At 37.8% G+C, this 24,959-nt stretch overlaps 1 protein-coding gene and 1 long non-coding RNA gene across 3 annotated transcripts in view; both read left to right on the top strand.

Moving 5' to 3' along the window:
• LOC310637933 overlaps positions 1 to 24,959 on the top strand; it is a 191,556-nt gene that overhangs the window by 146,723 nt on the left and 19,874 nt on the right. The window lies entirely within an intron of this gene.
• On the top strand, positions 636 to 19,839 carry ZNF706 (zinc finger protein 706). Of its 2 annotated transcripts, none has more exons than XM_083358559.1 (4): positions 636 to 822; positions 8,680 to 8,816; positions 9,934 to 10,038; positions 10,536 to 19,839. In XM_083358559.1, exons 2-3 carry the CDS (start codon positions 8,682 to 8,684, stop codon positions 10,027 to 10,029), a joined length of 231 nt encoding a protein of 76 aa, XP_083214685.1. In that variant the 5' UTR covers positions 636 to 822; positions 8,680 to 8,681; the 3' UTR covers positions 10,030 to 10,038; positions 10,536 to 19,839. The 2 variants fall into 2 exon arrangements, with proteins under 2 accessions (XP_083214685.1, XP_083214686.1); XM_083358560.1 differs by lacking the exon at positions 636 to 822 and adding an exon at positions 867 to 1,335.

Here is a 24,959-nt window from a genome sequence, read left to right as displayed (position 1 = left end):
AAAAGCGCGACTCCAGAATTGCAACACCCCCAACCACAATCCAAATTCAACCACAGCGAAACCCAGCCACGTGTACTTTCATTATTCATCTAATCCAGGGGTCTTCAAACTTGGCCCTTTGATGACTGGTGGACTTCAACTCCCAGAATTCCTCAGCCAGCTTTGCTGGCTGAGGAATTCTGGGAGTTGAAGTCCACCAGTCATCAAAGGGCCAAGTTTGAAGACCCCTGATCTAATCAAAGACGCTCCAAAGGCTTCAGCAGGCTGTGGGCGGATCGTGTTTCCCGCGTCTTGCCAAATCAGGCTCTTCCCAAGTAGGGAGGACTAGAAAGCCCATCACTCCGCTCCCGAGGCAACATCACGTAGCACAAGTCGGAAGACCAGGTCGCGCCCCCTGAAGCAAGGCGGCTGTCCCAGACTGGAGGGGAAAGAGACCAAGCAGCTCGCTCTCTCTCACACACTCTCACACAAACACACACACACACACACAGAAACCCCGGCCGCTCTCGCTCCCGCCAGAGGTAAAGAGCGAGGCGCCGCCATTGGCTGACTTCGGGCGCAGCCGGCTGCGTTGGCGGGAGCGGCCTTGCCTCGCGCTCGGGGCGGCGCGCGGGGAGGGGAGGGGCGGCGCGTGCGCGGGCCGGCGAAGGTGGGGCTGCCGACGGACTGACGGACCGGGCGACAGACCGGAAGACGCGCGGGCTGTTCCATCCTCTCGAGCGGGCGGCGGCGGCGGCCGCTGCTGCTGCTGCTGCTGGGCTGCCCGGAGGCCACTCCTCGCCGTCGACTGACGCCTCGCCGGCGGAAGGCGGCACAACTCGGGTAAACGAGGCGGGAGAAGGAGGGGGTTGGGGGCCGCTGCCGCCCCGCCAGGCCCGAGGGCTTCTCGGTGGCGAGGCCGGCCAACTGTTTAGGGCGGCGGACGGCACCTTTCCGAGCCACCGGCCACCCGGCCGAGGCCGCCCTTATAACCCCCCCCCCCAGGGTGGAGGGGAGCCGGCCCCGCGTTCCTCCGGAGCCGAGACGGGCGTTTGGAGGGTGACGGCTGGGCACATTGTTGCGCGGACTCAGAGGGGCAACAGCTTGTTCGCGGCATTTGCTTCTCTTCCCGGGGAGGGGAAAGGGCGCTTAGCTGGGACGGGACGGGGAATGGTGGCTGCCCTTTCGGAAAGAGCTCCTTGAAGCGAGTTTTCAGCCCCGCTTCGGGAGACGGCGTCTCTTGGTATTTTTCTCCCCTCTTGTTTTCGTTTCCAAACTTATTTGCCGGGATTCCTGGGAGAAGTGAACTATGGAGGTGCAGTAGTTTGACTGGGAATACCTGTTTACCTTGAATAGGTGAGGCTGGTGGGGAGGTATAATGTTCCTCTAAGGCAGCATTTCCCAACCTTAGGAACTTGAAGATGCGTGGACTTCAACTCCCAGAATTCCCCAGCCAGCATAGCTGGCTGGGGAATTCTGGGAGTTGAAGTCCACGCATCTTCAAGTTCCTAAGGTTGGGAAACGCTGCTCTAAAGTCCCAGGCTCTTGAGGCCTATCTCTGCCTAAGAGAGGTTTCTGCCTGTTGTATTGCACAAAGTTAGGCTTGGCCTCTGTTTCCCCCCCCCCCCTTTCCACTTGCCGTAACTTTTTCATAGCTACGTTTCTGATCCTGCAGCCTATTGTCATTTCATTCCTTTCCTTAAAAGTGTCTGTTGTTGTCATCCCAAGCAGCTTAAAGTCCATCTGGAATGATTATACTGTTGCCTTTGGGCACAGGGAAGATTAAAATGTAATGAGGTGTCATAAAGTTCAAATTAAGTTGAGTAATAATTTGTGCTCAGCTTCCTGTATACATAGTAATGGGTTTCAGAGCAGAAATAGGAGACCTTGTTACCATTTGTTGCTCAGTTGTTTATACCGTTTGTTTTCGAATTTAAATATTTCCTCCTCGGACCCAACTCTTGTTGCATGACAGATATAATACTTAGCAGTTTAATCTAGTATCACTTCTTTTGGACTTTGTTGGGAAGACTTGCTCAACTTGTAGTTTTATCCTCCTTGGAAAAATGTGTTGATAATTGAAATTGATAATGTTAAATTGATAATGTTAAGAGAGTCAAATGTGTTGCCCCCAGAGTTATTCCAGACTATAATTTGTAATGCAAGAACATGAATATGGCCTAGAAGAAAGTATTTCATATTGTGCTCTGCTTCTACAAATGAGAAGTTGACTTTCAGAACTCGTGTTGAATATTGTGAGTTTGCTTGAAAACCAGGAATAGTCTGGTAGCATATGTTATGTGTAGTTTCAGGAGAACTGGGTGTCACAAATATAAAATTCTTTTGGGACTTAAAGAATTCTTCTAGTTGGCAATGTCATGGACAATCTTGGTTTGTTTTTAGAAATATCCAACCTACTTTTTAGAATTCTCAGCTGTTCCAAACAAGATATTGTATCCATAAGCTTACTGAAGACCTAAAAAGGCAGTGGCATGAATTTTCTTGGGGGAAAAATTGCATCATAATAGAAGCCAGTGCATAATGCTGATTGACCCAGTGTAATACAGATGATAATTTTGATTAAAACAATTGTCAGTAATTGACATTATATATAGCAAATATAGCCCACATGGTTGTCACTCTCTTTGTTTTGAATTAATTTAGTGATGTGTAGATGAAGAAAAGGGAACATTTATGAAAAATTAGAGAGGATTATATATACTAATAAGGAAACATCTTCCACATGTCCCCTTTGAGGGAAATAAGAGTCAGTCATCCTGTAGATTTGCTAATTTTGTCCTGTTCTATTATCACACAAAGAAAAGCCAATATTTGCTGAGTAAAGCTAAGCTAGGTTATATGATGCTAAATTCTATACCTCTGGTATTCATTGTCTCAAAATGGTTGAATGTTAGGTCTTTATTTTACTGATTATTGATTGCTGAGTTCAGTTAAAATTATTCCTTGTTGTAAATTGTAAATCTGCAATCTAAAATCATTTACAAAATTCTTCATCCTTTTTTTAAAAAGCCAATTAACTGGGTAACATGTCTTTTCTAAGCAGTGGAAAAATTGAAGGTACTTTTGAAGAGTTAAAACATTACTGGATAAGTTTATTATCCCTTCTCCCATATATTTATTTTCTAATCTAATAAATTTTGTACCTCTTAAAAACACTTTAACCAAATTGCAGACCCAGTAAGTATTCACATAAACTTCAGAGTAAGTATTATAATAGATACCATGTTTCCCCGAAAATAAGACTGCATCTTATATTAACTTTTGCTCCAAAAGACGTGTTAGGGCTTATTTTCCGGTTAGGTCTTATTTTTAGGAAAATATGGTACTAATTAAATGCGTCCGGCTGATCATCTTAACTGAAATTTTTAGTATAGCAGCCTGAAAAATCATGGTAGGGCTTATTTTCTGGTTAGGGCTTATTTTCGGGGAAACACGTTATGTTTTAAATATTAAGCTGAATAAAACAGATTTTTATTCTTTTTATGGAATTGATTTTTATCTGGATTCTAGAGGATTTGGCTATCTTCAGGTTTTTTTAATCTTTTCCAGTAAAATGGACATTATTGCCAGGCTGGATAATAATTGGTGATTTTTTTAAAAAAATCAGATTTTTTTTAAATTTAAATCAGAGGTTTTTTATTTTCATCAAATTTATTTTAATAAAATACTTTTGGACTAAAATCTAAATATACTTTTCTATTTAAGATACATTAATAATTTAGTTTATTCCGCATAAAATGGAGTTTAGTTATGTAGCATGAGGCTGTATATTCTGCAATATTTACATTTTTGGTAAACTCATTCAATGAATCCAAGTTTTGCAAGCTGAGATAACATGCACTGCATTGATGCATTCACACAATTTCACAGTAACCATGAGATAAGTCATAAAACAAAGTTCTGGAATATTCTTTTATCCCATTGTTTTGCAAATCTGTGTACGTTACAAACTGTATGATGGTTTGAAGAAAAATGCATCTGTACCAGGCTCTAAGTGTTTTAATTAAATAGAAGAATTTGAGTAGTCTTCCAACTATCGTGTTTCCCCGAAAGTAAGACCCGGTTTTATATTATTTTGCCTCCAAAAGAGGCATTAGGTCTTATTTTGGGGGGGATGTCTTTTATTTTTTGTGACACCTGCCTTGCCTCACGGTGGCAGCACCAACAGCCCCATCCAGCAGGTGCCAACATGGCTGCTGGCCCACTTCTGCAGCCGCTCACAGCAGGAGGCCATGCAGCACATACAGTGGCAAACAACAGCAGCAGAGCCTTTCTCTGTCACTCCTTCTGGCACTGAAATAGCAGAGGGAGGCTGGGCCTATCCCGCCCATCCTCCGTAGCATGGTTGTGTTTCGGGGGGGAGTGAAAGAGAAGGTCGCCAAGCAAGAAATGGCCTGGCTTGGGGGGGGGGGCTGAAGTAAGCAGGTGCAGGGCATGTGGGGCAGTTCCACCCGCTCCCCCGCCTTCCTTGCCTCGTTGTGGCAGCAGCGGCATGACACGCACTCTCCTGCCCTATTGCAGCAACGAGGTAGGAAGGAATGGGCAGGGTCCTAACTAGGGCTTATATTAGGCCCACCCCCAAATATCCGGGTAGGTCTTATTTTCAGGTTAGGTCTAATTTTCAGGGGAAACATATTAACCTAAAATTGGTTCTGATATCCCTGTTTTGCTAACCTGACAGCTTATTAAACAGAAAACCTTCATTTTGTTTGCAAATAATAATATTAAAGATTCTAACTACCAGCAAGAATTAGTCCTTTAAATGAGTCATTTAAAGAGCTGTCATTTCAGATCCATCATAGCAGCGCCTGTTAGCAGGCATCCACTCACCTGCTGCCCGCCACATCCCTCACCTTGTTGTGTCACTGCTGCATCACCAGCCGTCCCATTAAAGTGAATGGGACTGTCGGTGAGTCAACAGCGGGTCAGAGGAAGAGCCGCTGTAGGACAGAGATGACAGTTGCTCTTTAAAAATTATGATTTAAATCAAACTGATTTAAATCAAGCCTTTTTATTAGTGATTTAAAATCCACCCTGATTATTGCATGTTCCTTTTCAGAGTTGTGAGAGAAAGGTGGCTTAGGATACAACTAAAGCAAACCAAAGTATTCTTAAAAGAAAATTATTAGATATTTTGTTGGCACACTTGGTGGTTAATACAAATCTTATCCAAGCGTGTAACCATAGAATGACCTCAAGCCAATCATGCTAACTCGGAATTTCATAGAGCAACTTTGAGAATAATAAGATATAATCTTGTACAGGTAGTTCTCAACTTACAACAGTCCATTTAGAGTTTAGAGTTTAGAGTTTTATTTGATTTATATACCGCCCTTCTCCTTGGTAGGGACTCAGGGCGGTTCACAGGGCATATATAAAAAAGACAATACAAAAATTAAAAAAAAAGATTAAACCCATGCCCAATTAAAACAGTAATACAAATTTAAAAAACAATTAAAAACCCATAATCCCCCATCAGGCCAGACCAGCTATTTCAAACAGGTGGGTCTTCAGGCCCCGACGGAAAGTTCGAAGGTCTGGTGCCATCCGGAGCTCCACCGGCAGTTGGTTCCATAATGCCGGAGTGCCCACAGAGAAGGCCCTCCCCCTGGGGGCCACCAGTCGGCATTCCCTGACTGGCGGCACCCTGAGGAGGCCCTCTCTGTGGGACCGGTAGTGAAAAAATTGACTTATGACCATTTTTCACACGACCTTTGCAGCAGTCACATGATCAGAGTTTTGCTGCTTGGCCACTGACTCATATTCATGATGGTTGCAATGTTCCAGGTTCATGTTATTCACCTTTTTCAACCTTCTGAGCAAGCAACGTCAATGGGGAAGTGAGATTCACTTAACAAACATGTCACTAACTTAACGCCTGCAGTGATTCACTTAACAACTGGGGCAAGACAGGTCATAAAATGGTGCAAAATTCACTTAAATGTTTTATTGAACAACAGAAATTTTGGACTCAATTGTGGTTATAAGTCAAAGACTACCTGTATATATTGTTCTGAGTTTCCTTAAAAATTGGGGTAGAATCCAAATGTGCAACTTTTTGAGTAACAGTTACATCTTGAAAGCAATTTAACTAGATGAAAGCAAAAGCAGTTTTAAATTGTAAATAAAGAGTATAGTGCATTTTGTTTGCTATAGTCATAACTGGGTAGGTGCAAAGGACTATGGGAAATATTAATGGATTTTGTTCATAGAAGTTCTGTTAATAAAGAGTTGCCTCCAGGCAAGATGGGTGGCATATAAGTTGAATGAATGAATAAATAAATAAAGCAATAAGTATTTATTGCAAAAAAACTGTAAAACATTTCAATTCAAACATTCAAACATTCCATGAAATGTCCAATGTGTGCATGGATTGGCAGCCTTAGTTGCCACATGGTTGACCTAATGACCACCTGACAATTACTTTGACAGACTTGTATTTCATATTTAGAGCATTTGTGTAGATAAGTAGGATAATCTTTGCAAGGCAGAATTGGTGTATGAAAGAAACTTTTATTCTTTTGCTAATGACTTTTTTATCTGCACTTACTTCCTCACAACTTTTAACCCATTGTTTCAGCACTTGTAATTCTGCATTGTAAATCCCTGTCCATGAACAGAATTGGTGGACAGGGACGCTTGTGCTGTAGCGATCTGGATTTGGCTTTTTTGCTGTATGTGTGCATTGTTTAGTTAGTAGCTTCATATTTTGCAAGTTTAATTTTCTTTAAGGCCAGTTGTATATAACTGGCCTTTATTAAGAGTTTGTCCATATCTGGTAAAATATGTTTCTAATAAAATGAAAAACACTAAGTGGCGTAGTTTATATGTATTAATACTTATGATATATTTCTTGAAGGTGGGGTATTTCTGTATGGATACATTAACATGAATACAGCCATGAGACCCTTTCTTTCCAAGTTATTTTTCCTCTTACATTTTCCTCTTAATTAAATACAATCCCCTCCAAGTGGTTAATGGTGTTCAGTGGCTAAAGTTCTGTTTTCTTTTAAAAAAATGGTATTCATTGTGTCTAGAATTACTGGCAAATATTTTCCTGAGTGGTAAAAGGACAATCTTCCTTTATTCAATGAGAGGTTGATAGTATTCCATTCATACTGTTATGTGGATAATAGATGGGTAGAATAAAATACATTAGGAAATGTTGATTTGCCAGAAAATGTAATGGAGTTCTAGGAGCAGGCAAATGTACAATAATGACATTGGAATATAAGGCAGATGAGTGGTATTTGTTATGAGAATATCAATTTCAGTAAGAGCCACAACTTATTCAATTCCATATTTGTTTAATACAATTATATTTATTAATGTAGATTTGAATAGCTCTCTGTGACTTACAATATATAATAAACAGGATTCTGAAACCACTCTAAAATAAGATTTAAAATAAATGCTTAAAACTGAGGAAGGCAGGAATATTAGTTATGTTTACTGTCTTGGGTTATTTATAAAAATAATAAAGGCAGCATAAAAAAATCTCTTAAGTCCAAAATTGAAAAAGAGAAGGACAGATTTATTAGCAATACAGTAGTAATATCTGTTGTTGTGTGTTAGTATATCTGTGGCAGAACCTCCGAAACATGCTCCATTGAAAACTGAATTTGCCAAGACGATTTTGTGAGCAATCCTGCAATTATTTTAGGCCTAGGCTTTATAATAATGCTTTATATACCTAAGCAAACACCTTGAATTTGGCTTGGAAAGCAACTGGCAATCAATGTAAATGTTTCAACATAGGAATTTTCTGGTGGTGCCACTCCCACTGTATACACTACATGCTTCCTTTTGGAACAGTCACAATTCTGGAACAATTTCAAGGAAAGCCACACAACACAGGAATGTTGTAATAATCTACATCTGATGTTACTGGCTCAAATATCGCTGAAACCAAGTCTCTCTAAGTACAAACACAACTATAATAGCAGCGGAAGCTCATGAAAATCCTTATTTGCTATTGTTATCCAGTATTTTATATGTTTATATATTTTAGGCTATCAGTGTTCAAGGAGAACTCCTGGACTATGAACTTGTTCCCCATTCCAAATAGATTGTATCTCACAGAGTAAGAGATAAATTTGTAGTTGTACTGTATTGCAAAGGAAATTGGAAGTTTTATTTATACTCTTTCCACTCCTTCCTTTCTCCCTCCCTCCCTCCCTCCCAATAATTCAACAATTAATTCTCATCAAATTCCATCATTGTGAAGTATACCTAATTCTACACCATCTTGAGGATCCGTGAAGTAAATTTGAATGCTGTATATTTGGCTTGCAGATTGGGTTCTGCATTAGTTTTTAAGTTCTTTGTAAAACTTTGCATTAAAAATTACGTTAAAAACATAAAGTATCATCTGACTCGAAAGGTTTTACTCTCATTTTGGTTCAGTTATGTGATGTGTTTAACGAGCTGCCTTCTGCAGCTGATATGTGATCCTGGGAAAAGGCATGTTTGGCTGCAAATGTTTCTGATACTTGCTATTGTACATGTGTGCCCCTGTTAACTATGAATCACGTGTTGCCCTTTGAATCAGGATCATTGCAATAACCTACTTCGTATTTTAGCTTCTGAAGTAATAATGCTAAGCATGTATAGGGGTGATACATTCCTTTAATTTAGGAATTATATGTGAATAATCAGTTATAATTTCTTTACTTCTAGATATGGCTCGTGGACAGCAGAAAATCCAGTCACAACAGAAAAATGCCAAAAAGCAAGCTGGACAGAAAAAGAAACAAGGCCATGATCAGAAGGCTGCAGCTAAAGCTGCCTTAATATATACATGCACCGTCTGTAGGGTAAGAGGCTCTGAAACAACATATTGGGCAATCTTTTCTAGATTTTAAATCAGGAATATGAAGTATAGCAATGGCAACATCCTTCGGTTTGAAAGTTTGTATTATATACGTAATGGCTAAGGAAATTTTGCATTAGAGCTGTTTTCCGTTAAGAGTAATATATTGATGAGGCTTCTTCCAGAAGGTGAGATAACTGGAGTTCTTTTCCAAATAAGAGCTATATATTATTTGATCAATATATGATTACATTGATAAAATAAAATATATTAATATGAGACTTCCAGAACTGTGTGCAACGAACATGAAATTAGAAGAAGCGTGTTAGTTAAAATATGTAATACAGGTAGTCCTTGCTTTATGACCATCAGTTTAGCGGCCATTTAAAGTTATAACAGCACTGAAAAAAGTGACTTGCAGCTAATCCTTGTACTTGTGACTGTTGCAGCATTCTTGTCATCTGATCACCATTTTGGACCTTCTCAGCTGATTTCACTGATTCTAAACAAGAGTTGGATAAACCTGTCAACATGTTTTAAACTAGGAACCCCACCTACTCCAGACAGCATGAATATTTATAGAAATTATTACCCTTCCAATTTAAAGATTATTGATTTGATAGGGGTAATGATAGAAACTTCAATCTGTCAAAAGTTGAGTTATTGACTCCTAGTTAATGTTTATTTTTGTGGTCAGAAGATAGTAGTAAAATGTTTTCCTTTAATGTCATGTTAGGATTAAGCAATTCTAAATAATTTATCAGGAAAACTATATATGTATTTTATTAAATAAATGTTATTATATTTTTCTGATGCCCAACACTAAAAATACGCGGAGTTGAATTATTTGATTTTAATAAGGAATGTCAACTAAATATAAATAAAGGGAAGGGTACTATTATGTGGCCAAATTTGGAAGAGAATTAAAGTTGGATATGAGTGAATATATTAAAAATGGTAAATTAAATGATGAAAGAGATTGTAATGTTCCAAAACCCATTGATTACGGATTGAGTCAACAGAAGCTAAAGGAATGGGGGCAGATCTTAAGGATACAGGAAGAAGAAACTGTCCTTGATTCTATATGAATATTTCTGTTGCTTTATTCTCTCCTTAATCAGACACAGATGCCGGATCCCAAGACCTTCAAGCAGCACTTTGAGAGCAAGCATCCCAAAACTCCCCTTCCTCCAGAATTAGCTGATGTTCAGGCATAAAGTTCACTGGTAATTTTGTACCATTTAAATTTTGAATTAATTGATTATAAATTCTAAATAATTTTGCCTCATATTTCATTAGTTGTGTTTCTGAAGGGTATGAAAATGGAGAGTTAACTTTAATACAAAATCAACTGCTACTTGCGCTCTTTTTTCGGGGGGGTGGGATCTATTGTATTTACAACTTAACTTGTATAGTTAAGTCTATTGTTACCACCAGACCTATTTGCAGAACTGCAATAAATAGCTGAAAGCATGTTTATAATGTTCTCATTTTGATTTAGACGGTTCTGTTACAATTGTTTGGGGTGGTTAATTTTAAAATTAAATTTGGCAACTTTTAAGATGTATGGATTTCAACTCCCAGTAATCTGGAAATTCTGAGAATTGAAGTCTGCACATCTTAAAAGTTGTCAAGTTTGAAAAAAACGGCATTAAATTATTGCATACTGTTAATAAGATAATGACATAACAGTTCAATTAATGAATTTATTCTTGTGTTTCAGGTGAATTCACGGAATTTATTGACTCTTCTATAGTCAATAGTGTCTATTATGTGTCTGTTACATAACAAATCTGCAGCTGCTTTTCTAACAAACTGTTGATCAGCAAAAAATGAAGGGGCTATAGAAACATTCATATTTTTATGCTGTTCCTCTTGGGCTTCATGTAAAGAAAACTCTGTGTAATTGTACAGTTGTGCCCTACTTGGAAATCTGGAAATCGGTTCATTCTAAAGAAATTTTACAGTTGTAATTATATTGATGTTCATATTGTGTAAAATAACTCATTTAATAAAATAGTACTTTGATTTTACAATATCACAGGTCAAATGCTTGTAAAAATTCTATTTCCATATTTTATTTGCCTTATAAAACTTCAACAAGTGAACTTCTCACCCTGCCAAAAATTAGGTAGTTTAGTTAGGGTAGATTCATTGCTGTTAATGAAGTCCATTAGAAACAAGGAAATAATTTCTCCATTCAATATACTTGCTTGAGTGTGATTATTTTCTAAAAAAAAAAAACACCCGCTGCTTGACTGAAAACTTTCAACTATCTAGGAGTGCCTATTCTGCTGGCCATTGTGAAATTTCACTCTTTATGCATAGAGGCACTTGTATCTTGGATTTATGCACTGGAGTCTCCGGCAATAGCAGTGAATCATTATGCTAAATGGTGGAATATCAGATATACTTGAACTAAACATTGTTTTTTACATGACCTGAATGGTTCAGACTATAGCAACATGAAATAACTGCTTTTTGTTGTGGAGATCCACTGTGTAACTTCTCAATTGTATCTGTAAGAAGTCAGCCACCTGGCAACCTTTCTTATGTAAAAATGACTACTGTAAATGTTTCCCTGTTTGAAAACAAAGATTGAAGAAGCTTATTTGATGGGATAGGATAGCGTATGCAATAGAAATAACGGCTTGCTCATTTGATTAGTTGGAACTGATTACATATAACAGTATGGATGTTAAAATTTTAATACCAGGCAGTGTTGCATTATGTTACAGATTTCCAAACTCTGTTTGAGCAGGATTCTGATCTCAGGTGCAGTCTATAAGTTCTGCCCCAGGTGCTTTTCACTCGAACAAATAATTTGTGACAGGTTACTTACGTTACTGATTTGACACTGACAGTAATATTGACCAAAGTTTGCTTTGTGCCTAGAACAGTCATCTTTGAAATCATTCTGTTAAGCCAGCAGATATAATACACACTTGATACATAAAGAAAAAATAATTGTGTTTGTTTAACAATCTGATATGTCAGTTAAATTGATGTTATTTTCATTGCCCTGGGGTGAACAATACCAGTTACACCGCTTACTTGCACTTGTACACCTGACATTAGAATGAAGCGCTCGCTTCATTTTCTTTTTTTACCTAATAAAATGTCTTCATTATAAAATGACAACTTGGTCCCACAGGCAAGAAATTTGCCTTTCAAACTGATAAGAGGTATTGAAAAGTTGGAATGGAATATGGTTTTAAAAATAATTTGAGATGTTATATGTTCCCTAATTTTATTTTAGTTTGTTTAGGTGGAATTCCAGAAAGTTGCATTCAAATAAGTTCATTCCTCGAGCTGATGCATGTAATATTTCTTTCAGACTAGTCATCAGAAATAAAAAGGTAGAAACGAAAAATAGGTTTCTACTAGATTAGTACAACTGACCCACTTATGTTGTAGACTGCCTTTTTCAGAATTGCTGTTATAAGTAGCTTGTCTGTGTTCATTGAGCAAGCTAAACCTTGATTTTATACATTAATTAAACTGCTAAAGATAATTTGTCTCTAACCAAAGGCCACAAGAAAATCTTGACATTCAACATACGAGAATGAATTGGATGGGTTGGAACTATCCATAGTAAGAATCTTAATTCTCTGTATTGATTAAAGGAATTGGTGTAAGGAAAAGTGAATTTTTTTTTCCAAATCTTGTGGATGGAATCTCTTAATTCTGGATCAAAAGACACAATCGTGCATTGTAATGTGTCTGATTAAAATCTTTTAAAAAGCAAAAGTTGAAAATGTGATATTTTCTGCTTACCTAATGCAAGTGTCATTTCTTTAACCTTAATGCTAACAGAGCAGCTTTGGTTCTTTGTTTAGCACAAGGAATGGAAATAATAGCAAAGATTTCATTCAATTTGCATGTGTTATTCATAGATAAAAACAGGATAAGATTAGAGAAAATATGCACAAGGATTTTGCTGTTGTAAACATTGTGTATTTATTGGTAGTTAGCAAGCCAGCATGCTTTTATGTAGTTTGTTTAAAACATTATTTGTCATACTTAAAATGCAAAGGATATAATGTGCCAAAATACACAGTACAGTAGTGTGTTTCCTTCCAGTCATATTGTGATATTGGTCGCAGTCCTATTTCAAAGGCTAATTTGAATGTGGATATTCCAATATAATATCCTTGTGAACTTTTGGACATATCTCATCTTTTGAAATGCTGCCTAACCTTGGGGAATCTTGAGTGTTGGCAAAGAACCTTGGTAAAACATTTGGTTTAAATACTGGAATGCTAAATCTGTCTAATAGTTCAGACTTAATGTATCAGGCTATTTGAATTTCAAAACTGGATTATATCAAGTGAGGCATTTTTCTGGTAGCATCTTATGTTTGGGGTTGTTGCTGTTCCTTTACTTATGTGATGGTACAACTCTAGTACTAGAGTTACAGAATTCTTGAGAAAGTGAGTGGTGGTGGTGGTGCAACATTTTAAAAAATATGCATTTAAATACAATCATTTACTGAATGGTTGAGTTTAAACTTTGGTCTTGTCTGAGTATGAACCAGAGTACTATAAAGCAATAATAAAAATAAAGATGGTGGACCATAAATATCCATGGGGATTAAAATATTTGAAACATGAATTTGATTCATTTTAATTTGTACTTCAGATAAACTATAAAATCAAGAGAACATCCATGATTAACAACTTTGTTACCTCTTAAATATATTCTGTCTACTATCACACTTGCTGAACTCAATATCTAGTATATTAACATGAAAGCCAGATTGCTTTCATGAAATAAAGTGCACGAGAAGCTATTACTTCTTTATGCCTCCGCCAGCTTCCCATACGAAAATTCTGATCTTAAAAATTTACTGGCCGTTCTTATTATAGGTAGATGTAAGAAACTAGGTTTCATGTATCTTAGAAGGCTTATGTTAGTGCTTGCAGCAAGTTTCATGGAAGTGTTGTTATGACTGATCTGCCATAGTAGCCTATGTAGATTCTATAGTAGTAGTCTATGGAGATTCTCAGTCATCCAGGTCATAGTTACCCCAAAGATGCTTTTTCACAAGGCAACTGGACTTTCTTGTTTTCCTTTGAAGACCTTTCGCTTCTCATCAAGAAGCTTCTTCACCCTCCAGTCAGCTAAAGAAGCTTCTTGAATGAGAAGCAAAAGGTCTTCAGAGGAAAACAAGAAAGTCCAGTTGCCTCATGAAAAAGCACCTTTGGGGCATCCTACAGGTAAATATTTGCCACAGGTTGCTCTTCTAAACGTTTAATTTGGGGGTACTTTATGTAAAATATGTTTACAGTAGTTCATTGACAGATATATAACTGACCCCATCACCTTCCCTCGTAATGCTGTGCTGATCTTCAAAAAAATAATTTTCATACTTTATCCATGCTAAATAAAAATAGTTTCCCCTAGGACTGCTAATATAACGTGTACTGTACTGGAAAAATTTATGTGAAAAAAAAACAAGGTACTTCCAACTCTGTTAATAGCACTATCAGTTTAAATTATGTTTTCCAGTTGTGTTAGTATTTGAAAACTTAGACTTCTCAGACAATAACTGTGTCCTAGGTATTCTGGGGAATGTAGTTCCTAGGACCTTTATTTAATAGATCTGGATTTAATAAACTTAAGATTTAACTAACAAGAACTATTCTATCTAGGCTTGGCCTGAATTTCAAGCAATATCACACTGCCTGAACAAAGTGGCTAGAGATAATGTTATCCAACACAACTGGAAAGTGGTAGTCCAGCCAAGAGAATCATTTCCCTGCTGGCACTACTGGCCACAATTGCTTAGCAAGTCAGTTCCAATCCCAAACACCCCCAATTGTGGCATTTGTACATTGGGCATTTTTTTTGCCTCCCCCCCCCCAATTATTGCTATTAACAGCAACAAGCCCCAGAGTGTTTGGGGACTCAGAAAGTCCCATTTGACAATTTCCTTTTGACATCAATGAACATCAATGAACATCCCTTTCACTTGGGCTTCCTGTAACTTTAAGGCACTAGATTGGACAAATCTGCAACAATAAATCTTGAATAAATCCACACTAATTTGTAATCTGCATATAAGCATGCATTTTTATTCAAACGCAGTTTTCCAAATTGTATACGGACATATCCAGTACAGCTTTTATTTCTCAGAATGGTCCTTTTGAATTTATTTCTTTTCCTGTTGGTAGTAAGTAAAACAGGCTACTGATGGATAGATCAAATGCCTTAGGCCAGATGTAATAGAATTGATGCATTTTCTTTGAGTATCACAATAACTATAGCAAGGAAATTAGACCCCAATTCCTCAATCTGAAGATGCTACATAAATACCAGAAATGTGCAAACTTGATTACTAAGGAAGAAATTTATACCTTTAATGGTAAGAAGCCACATTAGTCAGGTAGCATATTTTTTGACTAGCAAATGCTATTAAAAGACATTTTCCTGAACTGCATAAAGCATGTTAGTTGGAAAAGGTGCTATCAGACTCAGGGTTGTTTTGTAACCTTTTGGGGAAATTATGTGAACTACTCATGGTATGTGTGGGATCACTAGATGATGGATGATTTCCTGTGGCTTGTTAGGTTTCACCTGTAGTGCTTGCTGCAGCTTATGAAAGGTTCGTGATACAGGAACTAGAATTTTCTACCACAACTGGACTTTTTTCTGCCCAATCAAGGAGTCTTTTGGGAATAGAGTGAGGTGGCATCTCAACACTAACTCTACCAGGACTGGTTTACCATTTCTCTCATAAGATGTTTGCTTATGGCCTTCGGATATTAGTATGGGTTATGATTGAATCTCAGGACCATCAAGTGGTCTGCATTCTACTTGGTGGCTTTAATCAGTGCTACCCATCTCAAAATCTCAATTGCTGCATGCTTTTCCTTAGAATGTTATATCTATATTCTGTGAACATCCTAGTGTGATGATTTCATGCCACAAATACAAAATGTATTCCATATCTAGCCCTATTTAAATCTTAGGTCCAAAGCTAGTATTCAAGTCCAACTTAATTCCTGGTGACTTTATAGGTCACAGTGAATTTCTTAATATACAGAAGTGTTTTGCCACTGCCACCTTGCATGTGTTTTGACCTCCGAGTCTAGTCTAGAATCCTGGTTAGCTCCCACCCAAATAATGCTAATTAGATCTAATCCTGTTTAACTGATCAGCCAAAGCTGGTTAGTTGCTGCCACCTAGCTAAACTTTAAATCCATACACCTTCAGAAAAAAAACTCAGAAAAGGCAGAGGTGCTATATATGCTGCTTAATTGTCTGTTGACTATTAGGACTGAATAAATTATTTTTTTCAAGGTTATGGCCATCTTTGCAAAACCTAATTTTCTTAGCTTGAAGAATATTTAAATTAGGGACTGAATAAAATCCTGATTGGACAAGATAGACATATCTTCACCTAAGTTTTTTTTTTTAACTTGTGCATAAATTAATCATTCCAGTGCTATATAATAAACTCCTGTGTCAAATTCATGCTTTTTTTTCAGAGTTTCAAACTTTCAGTGAAATGCATAAACAATCTCAATTGCCTAAAACCTGGAAAATTTGGGAAAGAAAAGAGGAAAGAAGATGGGAGCGTTTAATTGCTTAACTGAGTGAGCTAATACAATTTATATTCCAAGTTAACTGTATTCTTGGCATGTTGGCCTATTTTTTTAAATTCACACAAGAATCAGAGTGAAACATAAGTGATTAAGGACATATTAAATAGAATAAACAAATACTACACTTTTAAAGGGTGAAGCTTCCTACCATATCACTTTTGGAGCAATAGTAAAGTGGTTTATTATTGACATCTCCCAGGATGTTTTTTTCCTTTCTTGTCCCAAAAGTGCTTTTTCAAAAGGCAACTAGACTTTCTTTTTCCTTGAAGGCGTTTTGCTTCTCATTAATAAAGTCCAGTTGCTTTTCGAAATAGCACCTTTGGGACAACCATGACCTGGGTAATTGAATATCCGTAGACATTTTTCCTTTCTTCTTCTTTTATATTAAATCCCTTATATTTCTTGATAGTCTCTTGTCTCAATACTAACCAGACCCAACCTTATTTAACTTTCCTAAATCAACTAAAATAATCTTTTCTGAAAAAATATTTTTTTTCTCTCACTGTTCTGAGGGAAAGCTTAGAACTTTCTCACCCAGTCTGGTTTTTATTGACAAATGTAGACATGGAGAAAAGATTATAAAAGATACTTAGTTATTGTAACTAAGACAAAAAAACCAACTTGCTTTTTTTGGTAAAAAGAGAAAACTCTGAAAAAAGGGGGGGGGGAAGCTAGAACAACCAATCTTTTCCTATTCCATGAAGTCACTGTGTTGGGCAGCCATATGAATTTATTAAGCATATGAATGTTTAATAAATAACATTTATTCCTATCTAACCTACAATCTAGTGAGTTCCTTGAAACAAATTCTAGTATTTTGTGGATCACAGAAATCACTTGAAATTGAAAAGCTTGCCTAACAGTATAAGATTTTTCTATCTTTTATAAGCAATTTTCTTTTGAAATAGTATCACATATTTGAATTAAAGCAAATGTCGATCAGTCATGCCATTTCATTTACAATAGGATGGACTAAAGATCTTGTTATAACATGTACAAAACCTAAGATAATGATGCAAAATTAATGCATTAAAATCTCTTTGATCCATATTTCAAAGAGAAAATCTGGATTCGATACAGCAGCTCTTTTCAACAATTTTCCACTTTCTAATAGAAAGGATAATAAATCTTAATGCTAAATCCTCAGGGAGGGAAGAATTAATCATGGTGTAGGGGAAAAGATTTTAGTTCTCAAATTTCCTATGTCTATCTTTGAAAAAACGTATTTAATATTGTTCTGCTGTGCTAAACAGTCTAGATCTGGAGCTAAATACGTAGAATGGATAGTGAATCTATCTTTAGAGGAATAGAAGTTTGTTTTTAAAATTTAAGCTAAAACTTTCCTGAGACTGGGAGTTGTCCTTGTTTATGCTTTACAACAAGGGTGTCCAAACTTGGCAACTTGTAAGACTTGTGCTGGCTGGAGAATTCTGGGAGTTGAAGTCCACAGGTTTTAAAGTTGCCAACCCTGGGCACTCTTGCTTTACAAGGAAAGTATAACAACCACCTAATACTTTAGAAGGACAGATACTATACCAGCTTACCAGCCAAGTAATGCAGTAGAATCTTTCATTCCACTCTCTTCTTTGCTCTACGTTCACCAGATATGTAGGTGTCAGAATCCATTTATATCACATTCATAAATGTATGTTTAAAACATTATCCCCCCCCAATACGGATTCTGCCATCTCCCGAGGAAGGAGGAGCATATGTGGATTCAGCCTGCCTTAGGTTATTTCAAAGACCAAGGAAACCTTTTGAACTAGGGGGATCAAAAGGGAGGGGGAGAGGAAGAAGGCAATAACCATAAAGATTCGAAGTTCCTTTTTTCCCCCCACGAAAGGGTTGACACGAAGTAGAAGGATGGGGGCTGACCAAATGGGGTTGAGGGAAGGGGGGTTGAACTGGGTACCCTTTATAAAATTTCAATTTGTAAAACAATACTAAGTCCTGTCTTGTATTCCCACAACCAAGCATGTCCTAGTAAAGATTCCTTTTGGACTAGAACTGACTCCAAGAGTTTTTGTCTTCCTAAGACGTGGTTTGGGGTGGGTCCTGACAGTAGGGCATAATCTTTCCACCAGCAAGGGCAGAATAAACCCCAGATTCCAATTTCCAGATGAATAACAATCAATTAGCATTAAGAATTACTACTCTGTTCTGTTTTCCCAGAGTTTCCAATCAAATTCTTCTAGGAGTTCAAGTAGTAGAAGCAAGCATACTTTTTAATTAGCTCTTCCCAGGATCAGGTTATCATAGGTTGACTATCACTACTACCAACTTTTTTTTAAAGCCATTTCATCACTACCCTACTGTAGATGAATCTATGAATGTATGAAAAAACAGTTATTAAAAAGTAAGCAAAACTAACTATATATAATTAATCTTCATTTGACACCAAGGGATGTAAGATTTTCAAAGATACCTGTCTTAGCTTTGACTAGGATAGTGCCAGGTCTGTCCTCTGAGAATTAGAGTCCCTTTACATTTCTTCTTATTGACAAGTATTCTATGATATCTTCCTTATGACCAATGTCAATTATATGCTTTATCTTATAATTTCAGTTTTCTTCAATTTCCACCTTATTAACTCTGTTACCTTATGTCCTATGCTAGTTCTCTCTTTGCTGTTATTCCTCATGTTATTTTATTTCATGTTTGTTTTCCCCCATCAGGATTGACCTGATCACTGACATATTCAGCTGAGTTGCTATTTTTAGGTGTTGGTTTTGATTAGCAATCAGCTGGTGTTTTCACAGGCCTCTTCTTTTAGTTTACCTACCTGCTATCAATCAGACTCCTCTCAGAATGTCCACCTTCTAAGGTGAACCAGATGAAACAATTCTTCTTTACTGTAAGGCCACATTAAGAGAATGTTGCAAATCTGAAAGTAAAAACTTCCAGACATCACTTTCAACTGCTGCTTCTTTCTCTCACCATTAAGCCAATGGGGGCTCCTGCCTCTCTTATCTAATTGTTTCCTGTAGTATCTCTGCCACTTATTTCCCAAGGCATTACACTTGTCCCTGATTCCATTAGGTTAGAAGTGAAATATGGATAAGGAAAAACGTCTGTAGAATATGGTCCCCTTCAAGGTATCCATTGTAATTTTACATTCACAAAGTGGATAATATGGTGTTGCAATGATATGTTTAAAAATGGGAATGTGCTTTTGAATCAGATATTAAAAAATTGGAAGGTATCACTCTATGGATTATGGATTTCTCTTGTAAGAAGATTGCATAGAAAACTTGGAAGAATGGAGTTAGTCCAGATTTGCAATGCGTTCTCTAACTGGCAGTCTCTTGATGCAATGAAAAGACTAATTTGAAGCTTGACCATGCAAATAATGCACACTCATTTGAGTGGATTCTGGTTTTATATGTAATACAGTTTCCTTTTTCCCCCTTTTTGCTGTATAACAAAATAAAAATATTTTAAAAATAAAATATTTTCTCTAAAGTCTACCATAGATTTGAGGAAAACAGATGAAATTAACTTTTCATGTTATAACTTAGCCAAGGATTATGTTCTATGTGTTGACCAAAAAAAAAACACAAATTAAAATATAAAATGCATCCTTACAATGAAACACATTAAATAATTATTACTTCATACTAATTCTGTATACTAAGAGTAACCATTGTCCAAGCTTGTATTGTTATTTATTTATCCCTTTTCTACACTGCCCACCTCACTGAACTGACTCTTTTAAAATATCCATGCACAAAGCAAGTGTTTTGTAGGTTTGGAGTACAGTTTTGCAGAAGGCCAAAATCCATTTAAATGGAAAAAATTATAAAGATGTGGGAAGAGAGATAATTTCTCTTCTCCCCCCATTCCTAAAAGCTCTTACTTACTTTTACTTTTATTAAATTTGTATACCGCCCTTCTCCCGAAGGACTCAGGGCGGTGAACAGGGCATATATAAATAGCAAATACAAAAATTAAAAAGGAATTAAACAAGTGCCCAGATAAAAAACAATCACAATATAAGAAACCCATTAAAAAACCCTAACGACCCCCATCAGGCCAGACCAGCTTGTTCAAATAAATGGGTCTTCAGACCGCACCGGAAGGAGCGAAGGTCCGATGCTGTCCGGAGCTCAACCGGCAGTTGGTTCCATAGAGCCGGAGCGCCCACAGAGAAGGCCCTCCCCCTGGGGGCCACCAGTCGACATTCTCTGACCGGAGGCACCCTGAGGAGGCCCTCTCTGTGGGAGCGCACAGGGCGGAGGGAAGTTGACGCCGGCAGCAGGTGGATACAGCAGCTCCATATGGATACAGCGTGCATGTCCCAAAGGTGCTTTTTCAGGAGGCAACTGGACTTTCTTTTTTCTCTTTGAAGACATTTCGCTTCTCATCCAAGAAGCTTCTTCAGCTCTGACTGGATGGTGGGGAATGGAAGAATTTATATTGCTTGTAGACAGCTGGTCATTTGCATTCTTTTAGCCAGTTGTTGATGCCACTTGGAGGCAGGGTCACCTAAGTAGTGCAAATGAGGGTGGACCCTTCTTCCATTCCCCACCATCCAGTCAGAGCTGAAGAAGCTTCTTGAATGAGAAGCGAAACGTTTTCAAAGAGGAAAAAAGAAAGTCCAGTTACCTCAAGAAAACGCACCTTTCGGACAACTATGACCTGGATGAATGATAATCCATAAACATGACAGAGCATGTCTATGTCCATTTCCAGCAGAAATGGAGTATTTTGCAAAAAATGGAATAAGGAAGGGATAGCCTAACAAATTATTCCATGCCGTGATCTAAATTACTTTCCATTAATCAGAAAACCAATTAATACTTGGGAAAGCCCCAAGTATTAGCCCCAACATACACATTTTTAATAACCTAAACCACCAAACTGGAAGCAGTGTGTGCATGCATGTAGACACATTAATCCTACTGAAAAAAAATCCCATATTGCTTTCACTGCACACAATTTTCACACTGCCATAGTTAATTTTAGGGCTTTTTTTCATAGAATGCTCAAAACGGCGTTCCAGCACCTTTTTTTTGCAAAAAAAGAAAAAAGAAGCTCCCTCTATTGGCTTTGGAAAGCCTATTGCAATCTTGGCTCTTTTTTATGACTCGTGGACTTCAACTCCCAGAAATCCTGAGCCAGCCATGCTGAGGGGAAAGAGAGAGGTTTCCAAGCTGAGCCATGCTGGCTCAGGAATTCTGGGAGTTGAAATCCTTGAGTCATAAAAGAGCCAAGGTTGCCTACCCTGCACTAGAGGAGGACATTAAAATTATTTACAAGGTTACTTCTTTAGGAACTAAACTTTTAGAATCTAAATCAGCTAATTCAAAAAAGCCAACAGGAAAGAACCTCAGATTTTTCATCTGCTTCTGTCTTTTGGAAGGTAAAATTAGATAACAAAATAATCTATTTCCTATGTTAACATCTCTGCAATGATGATTTCATAAAGGTAACAGGAAAGAAATGAGAAACATTTTTCTCAATGTAATATGTCTAATTTAGCTGATGCTAGAAAAAAATAGTATCTTTTGTACTATTGAAAGCTATTTTGAATCTAAACATCTATTACAACTAAACCACTTTAAATCAAACAATTCTTAAGAATGAAATATTCTTAATTTGGACTTTACTTTTACTGTTTGGACTGTTGTGTGTTTTGAAAAATAGATTATTTAGAATCTAGTTATGTTGCACTTCAGTCTTTAAATAATTAACCTAGTATATACATAACAATATATGATGTTTTCATGGTGAGCTTAACATCAATAATAACATTTATTAAAAAGGCTAAAATAATTTCTGGTGGTATTATCTGTACATTAAAATTTTGTTTAGTCACAATCTTTCACTTTTCACATTCTGGACAAACAGTGGTCATGTATTCTAGCAAAAGATGTTACATATGTGCATAAGTGTAGTCAGTAGCATATGCCTTTTTAAAAATATCAAACATGCAAAGAAACAAAAATAAGCCCAAAATATCTGTATTACATCCAGAAATGCCAACTTTTCAACCAATATTTCTCATCCATAACTATGGCACCCTAAGGATACCTGCATACATGCAAATGCTTCTCTGGGATCAGTAATGCAGCAGGGATTGCTTTTTCCTTCCAGTAACATATACCTAAAACCAGTTTATTGCATTTGGCAACTGAACTAAAAAAAAATCTCATTGTCGATCAATATAATTCATTTAATTTGAAATCAAGTGAAAAATTGATTTAAATTATTTTATTAAAAGAAATTAATGGCAATTCTTTTATAAGAAGTTGCCTCAAACAAAATGAGTTTGACATGCCTGCTCTAGATAGTTGAATGCTCCAAAATAAATTCTAGACCAGGCCTGTACATGCAGCCTGCCAAGCACCCTTGGACAGAGCACACTTTTTTTTTTTAAAAAAAAGTAATAAAACCACCACCACTGCCCTAAAAGTCATGTTGCCTAGTGTCTCCATGGCTTACCATGACCACGAGCTCCAACACTGTAGATGCTCCTCTAGTCACCAAATCATTGATTAGCCCACCAGCATTCCTTTGCAGACCACAAAGATTTTTAGTTTATCAGTGTGGGCCTTTCCCTTCTACAAGTTGCACAGACCTCTTCTAGATTTTCCTCTTGCCTTTCCGAGTTAACTCCTTGGTCTGTCATTGAGCAAGAATTGACTTTGTAGGGAAGCATATCATCATTTAATGCATATTTAACATTTGTTATACCTTTATTTACTGATTATATAATATTTGTATGCAATCCACATGGCGATGTTTGGGGCAACTTACAATAGAGAAAAAATATTTTAAAAATCATAAGATTAAAACATAAAAGCAGGGCTTTTTTCTCATTGAACGCTCTGAATGGCGTTCTGGCACCTTTTTTTGCACACACAAAAAAAGCTTTTGCACAAGCTATGCTACTCCCTCCCTCCCACAAGCTATGCTACTCGAAAGCCAATAGGAATTGCTGCTGAGTGCGCCAAAAGACCTGGCCGGCAAACGTTGCACCGGCAAGTTGTCTGCAGGGAAGGTGAGTTGGCGGGAAGTTTGCATCCTTCCCTGCTACCCAACTACACCATCTCAACTAGGTAAATAAGAGAGGACAAGGAGTACACTTGTGCTCACCCGTGTCAGCCAGGTTGGTGGCCTACCCAATGCTGGACCTGCGCCACCGTCGCCTCACCCTGCACGCCTAAGTGGCCGCCCTGCATCACCTGGCCTGCCACACCTCTGCCGCACACCCCACGCAGGCCTGCCGTATAGAGTGGGCCCCACTGCTCCCACTGCACCAGCAGCACCGGCTCCAGCCCCAGGGGGCAGCACACCGCCAACACCCCTTGCGTCCGTGACTGCAGCAGCGCCCCCCCCTACCCCGCCTCCTGCACCCGCCAAGATGAGAGTACTGGCACCTTTTTTTTTTTAGAAAAAAAGCCCTGGTTAATTTTTAAACATCCCTGAATGATCAAGAGCATCCAGCAAGCGGAAAAGGTGAGGCTTTAATTGCACAGTTGTGACCCACCATTTTGACTTTTTTGACTCCTGGGTGTCCTTGGAACCCCATGGTCCTTCTCCAGACTGAAGCATTCACTATATAAAGGGCAATGGTGATTTATACAACACCAAAACAGGAATTTATTAACCCATCCTCAAACTAATTAACAGGGCAAAAAAAAGCACAACTGAATATACATTTAGAGTAATAAAAACCTGGCATAATGAAATGGAAATATCATAGAGTAACCATTGATCTACGTGCTTGCATAATCTGCTGCCCCTATTAACTGGCCACTGCAGCAATTATCCCACCCTTGGCTGTGTGACATAATAAGAGGTGAAAACATATGCGTAAAAGTGGCCCCACAAACAAAATCTCAGACCCCTCATTTCACGGGGGAGGGGGCAAGAGGTTCTGTTCTTCAGGAGAGAGTGCAGAATTGGTTCAAGATCAGGATCCTTTTTGATTAACCAGATTATGGAGAATGAATGGGGACTTTAGCAACAGAATGAGCATTCTGCTGTATAAACTCTCTTCCTCCCTACTTCTTTTTAAAACTCACCTTTTCCACCTGCAGAAACCTGCCTGGGCTAATAAAGTAATTGCAAGGAAATGATTCATGCTCAACAATTACAACTCCCTCCGCTGTGCATCATAAGCCACACCTGCTCAGGAAGCTGCGATGTTTCCCTGGTAGATTTCACCTTTCAGCACATTAGATGGTGTACAGTGCATATTTTTTGTTTTAAAAAAGTCTACACGGTATTGACATATACTGGGAGGATACATACACCAGGATGCTGAAAAACAGTCCTGCACTGGCAGCTTCCTGTACCTGATGACATACACTCTCACACATATTGACATAATCCCATACATTGCACGCCCAAGAAACTGCAGCTCATTTGATTGTTTAATTAAAGCTTCAGAAAAAAAGCTGCACAAAACAGTGGTTTGGCTTTTATTTATTTATTTCTGCAGAAATAACCTTAATAGCCTCAGGTTTTTTTGTAACATTGTTGGGAATCTAAAGAGGCATAAGGCCAAAGCTTCCCTCCCTGGAAATTTG

Source organism: Vipera ursinii, assembly GCF_947247035.1.
Source record: "Vipera ursinii genome assembly, chromosome: 3".
In the NCBI taxonomy this organism is placed as follows: domain Eukaryota; kingdom Metazoa; phylum Chordata; class Lepidosauria; order Squamata; family Viperidae; genus Vipera; species Vipera ursinii.
This window is presented reverse-complemented; position numbering and strand designations above follow the sequence as displayed.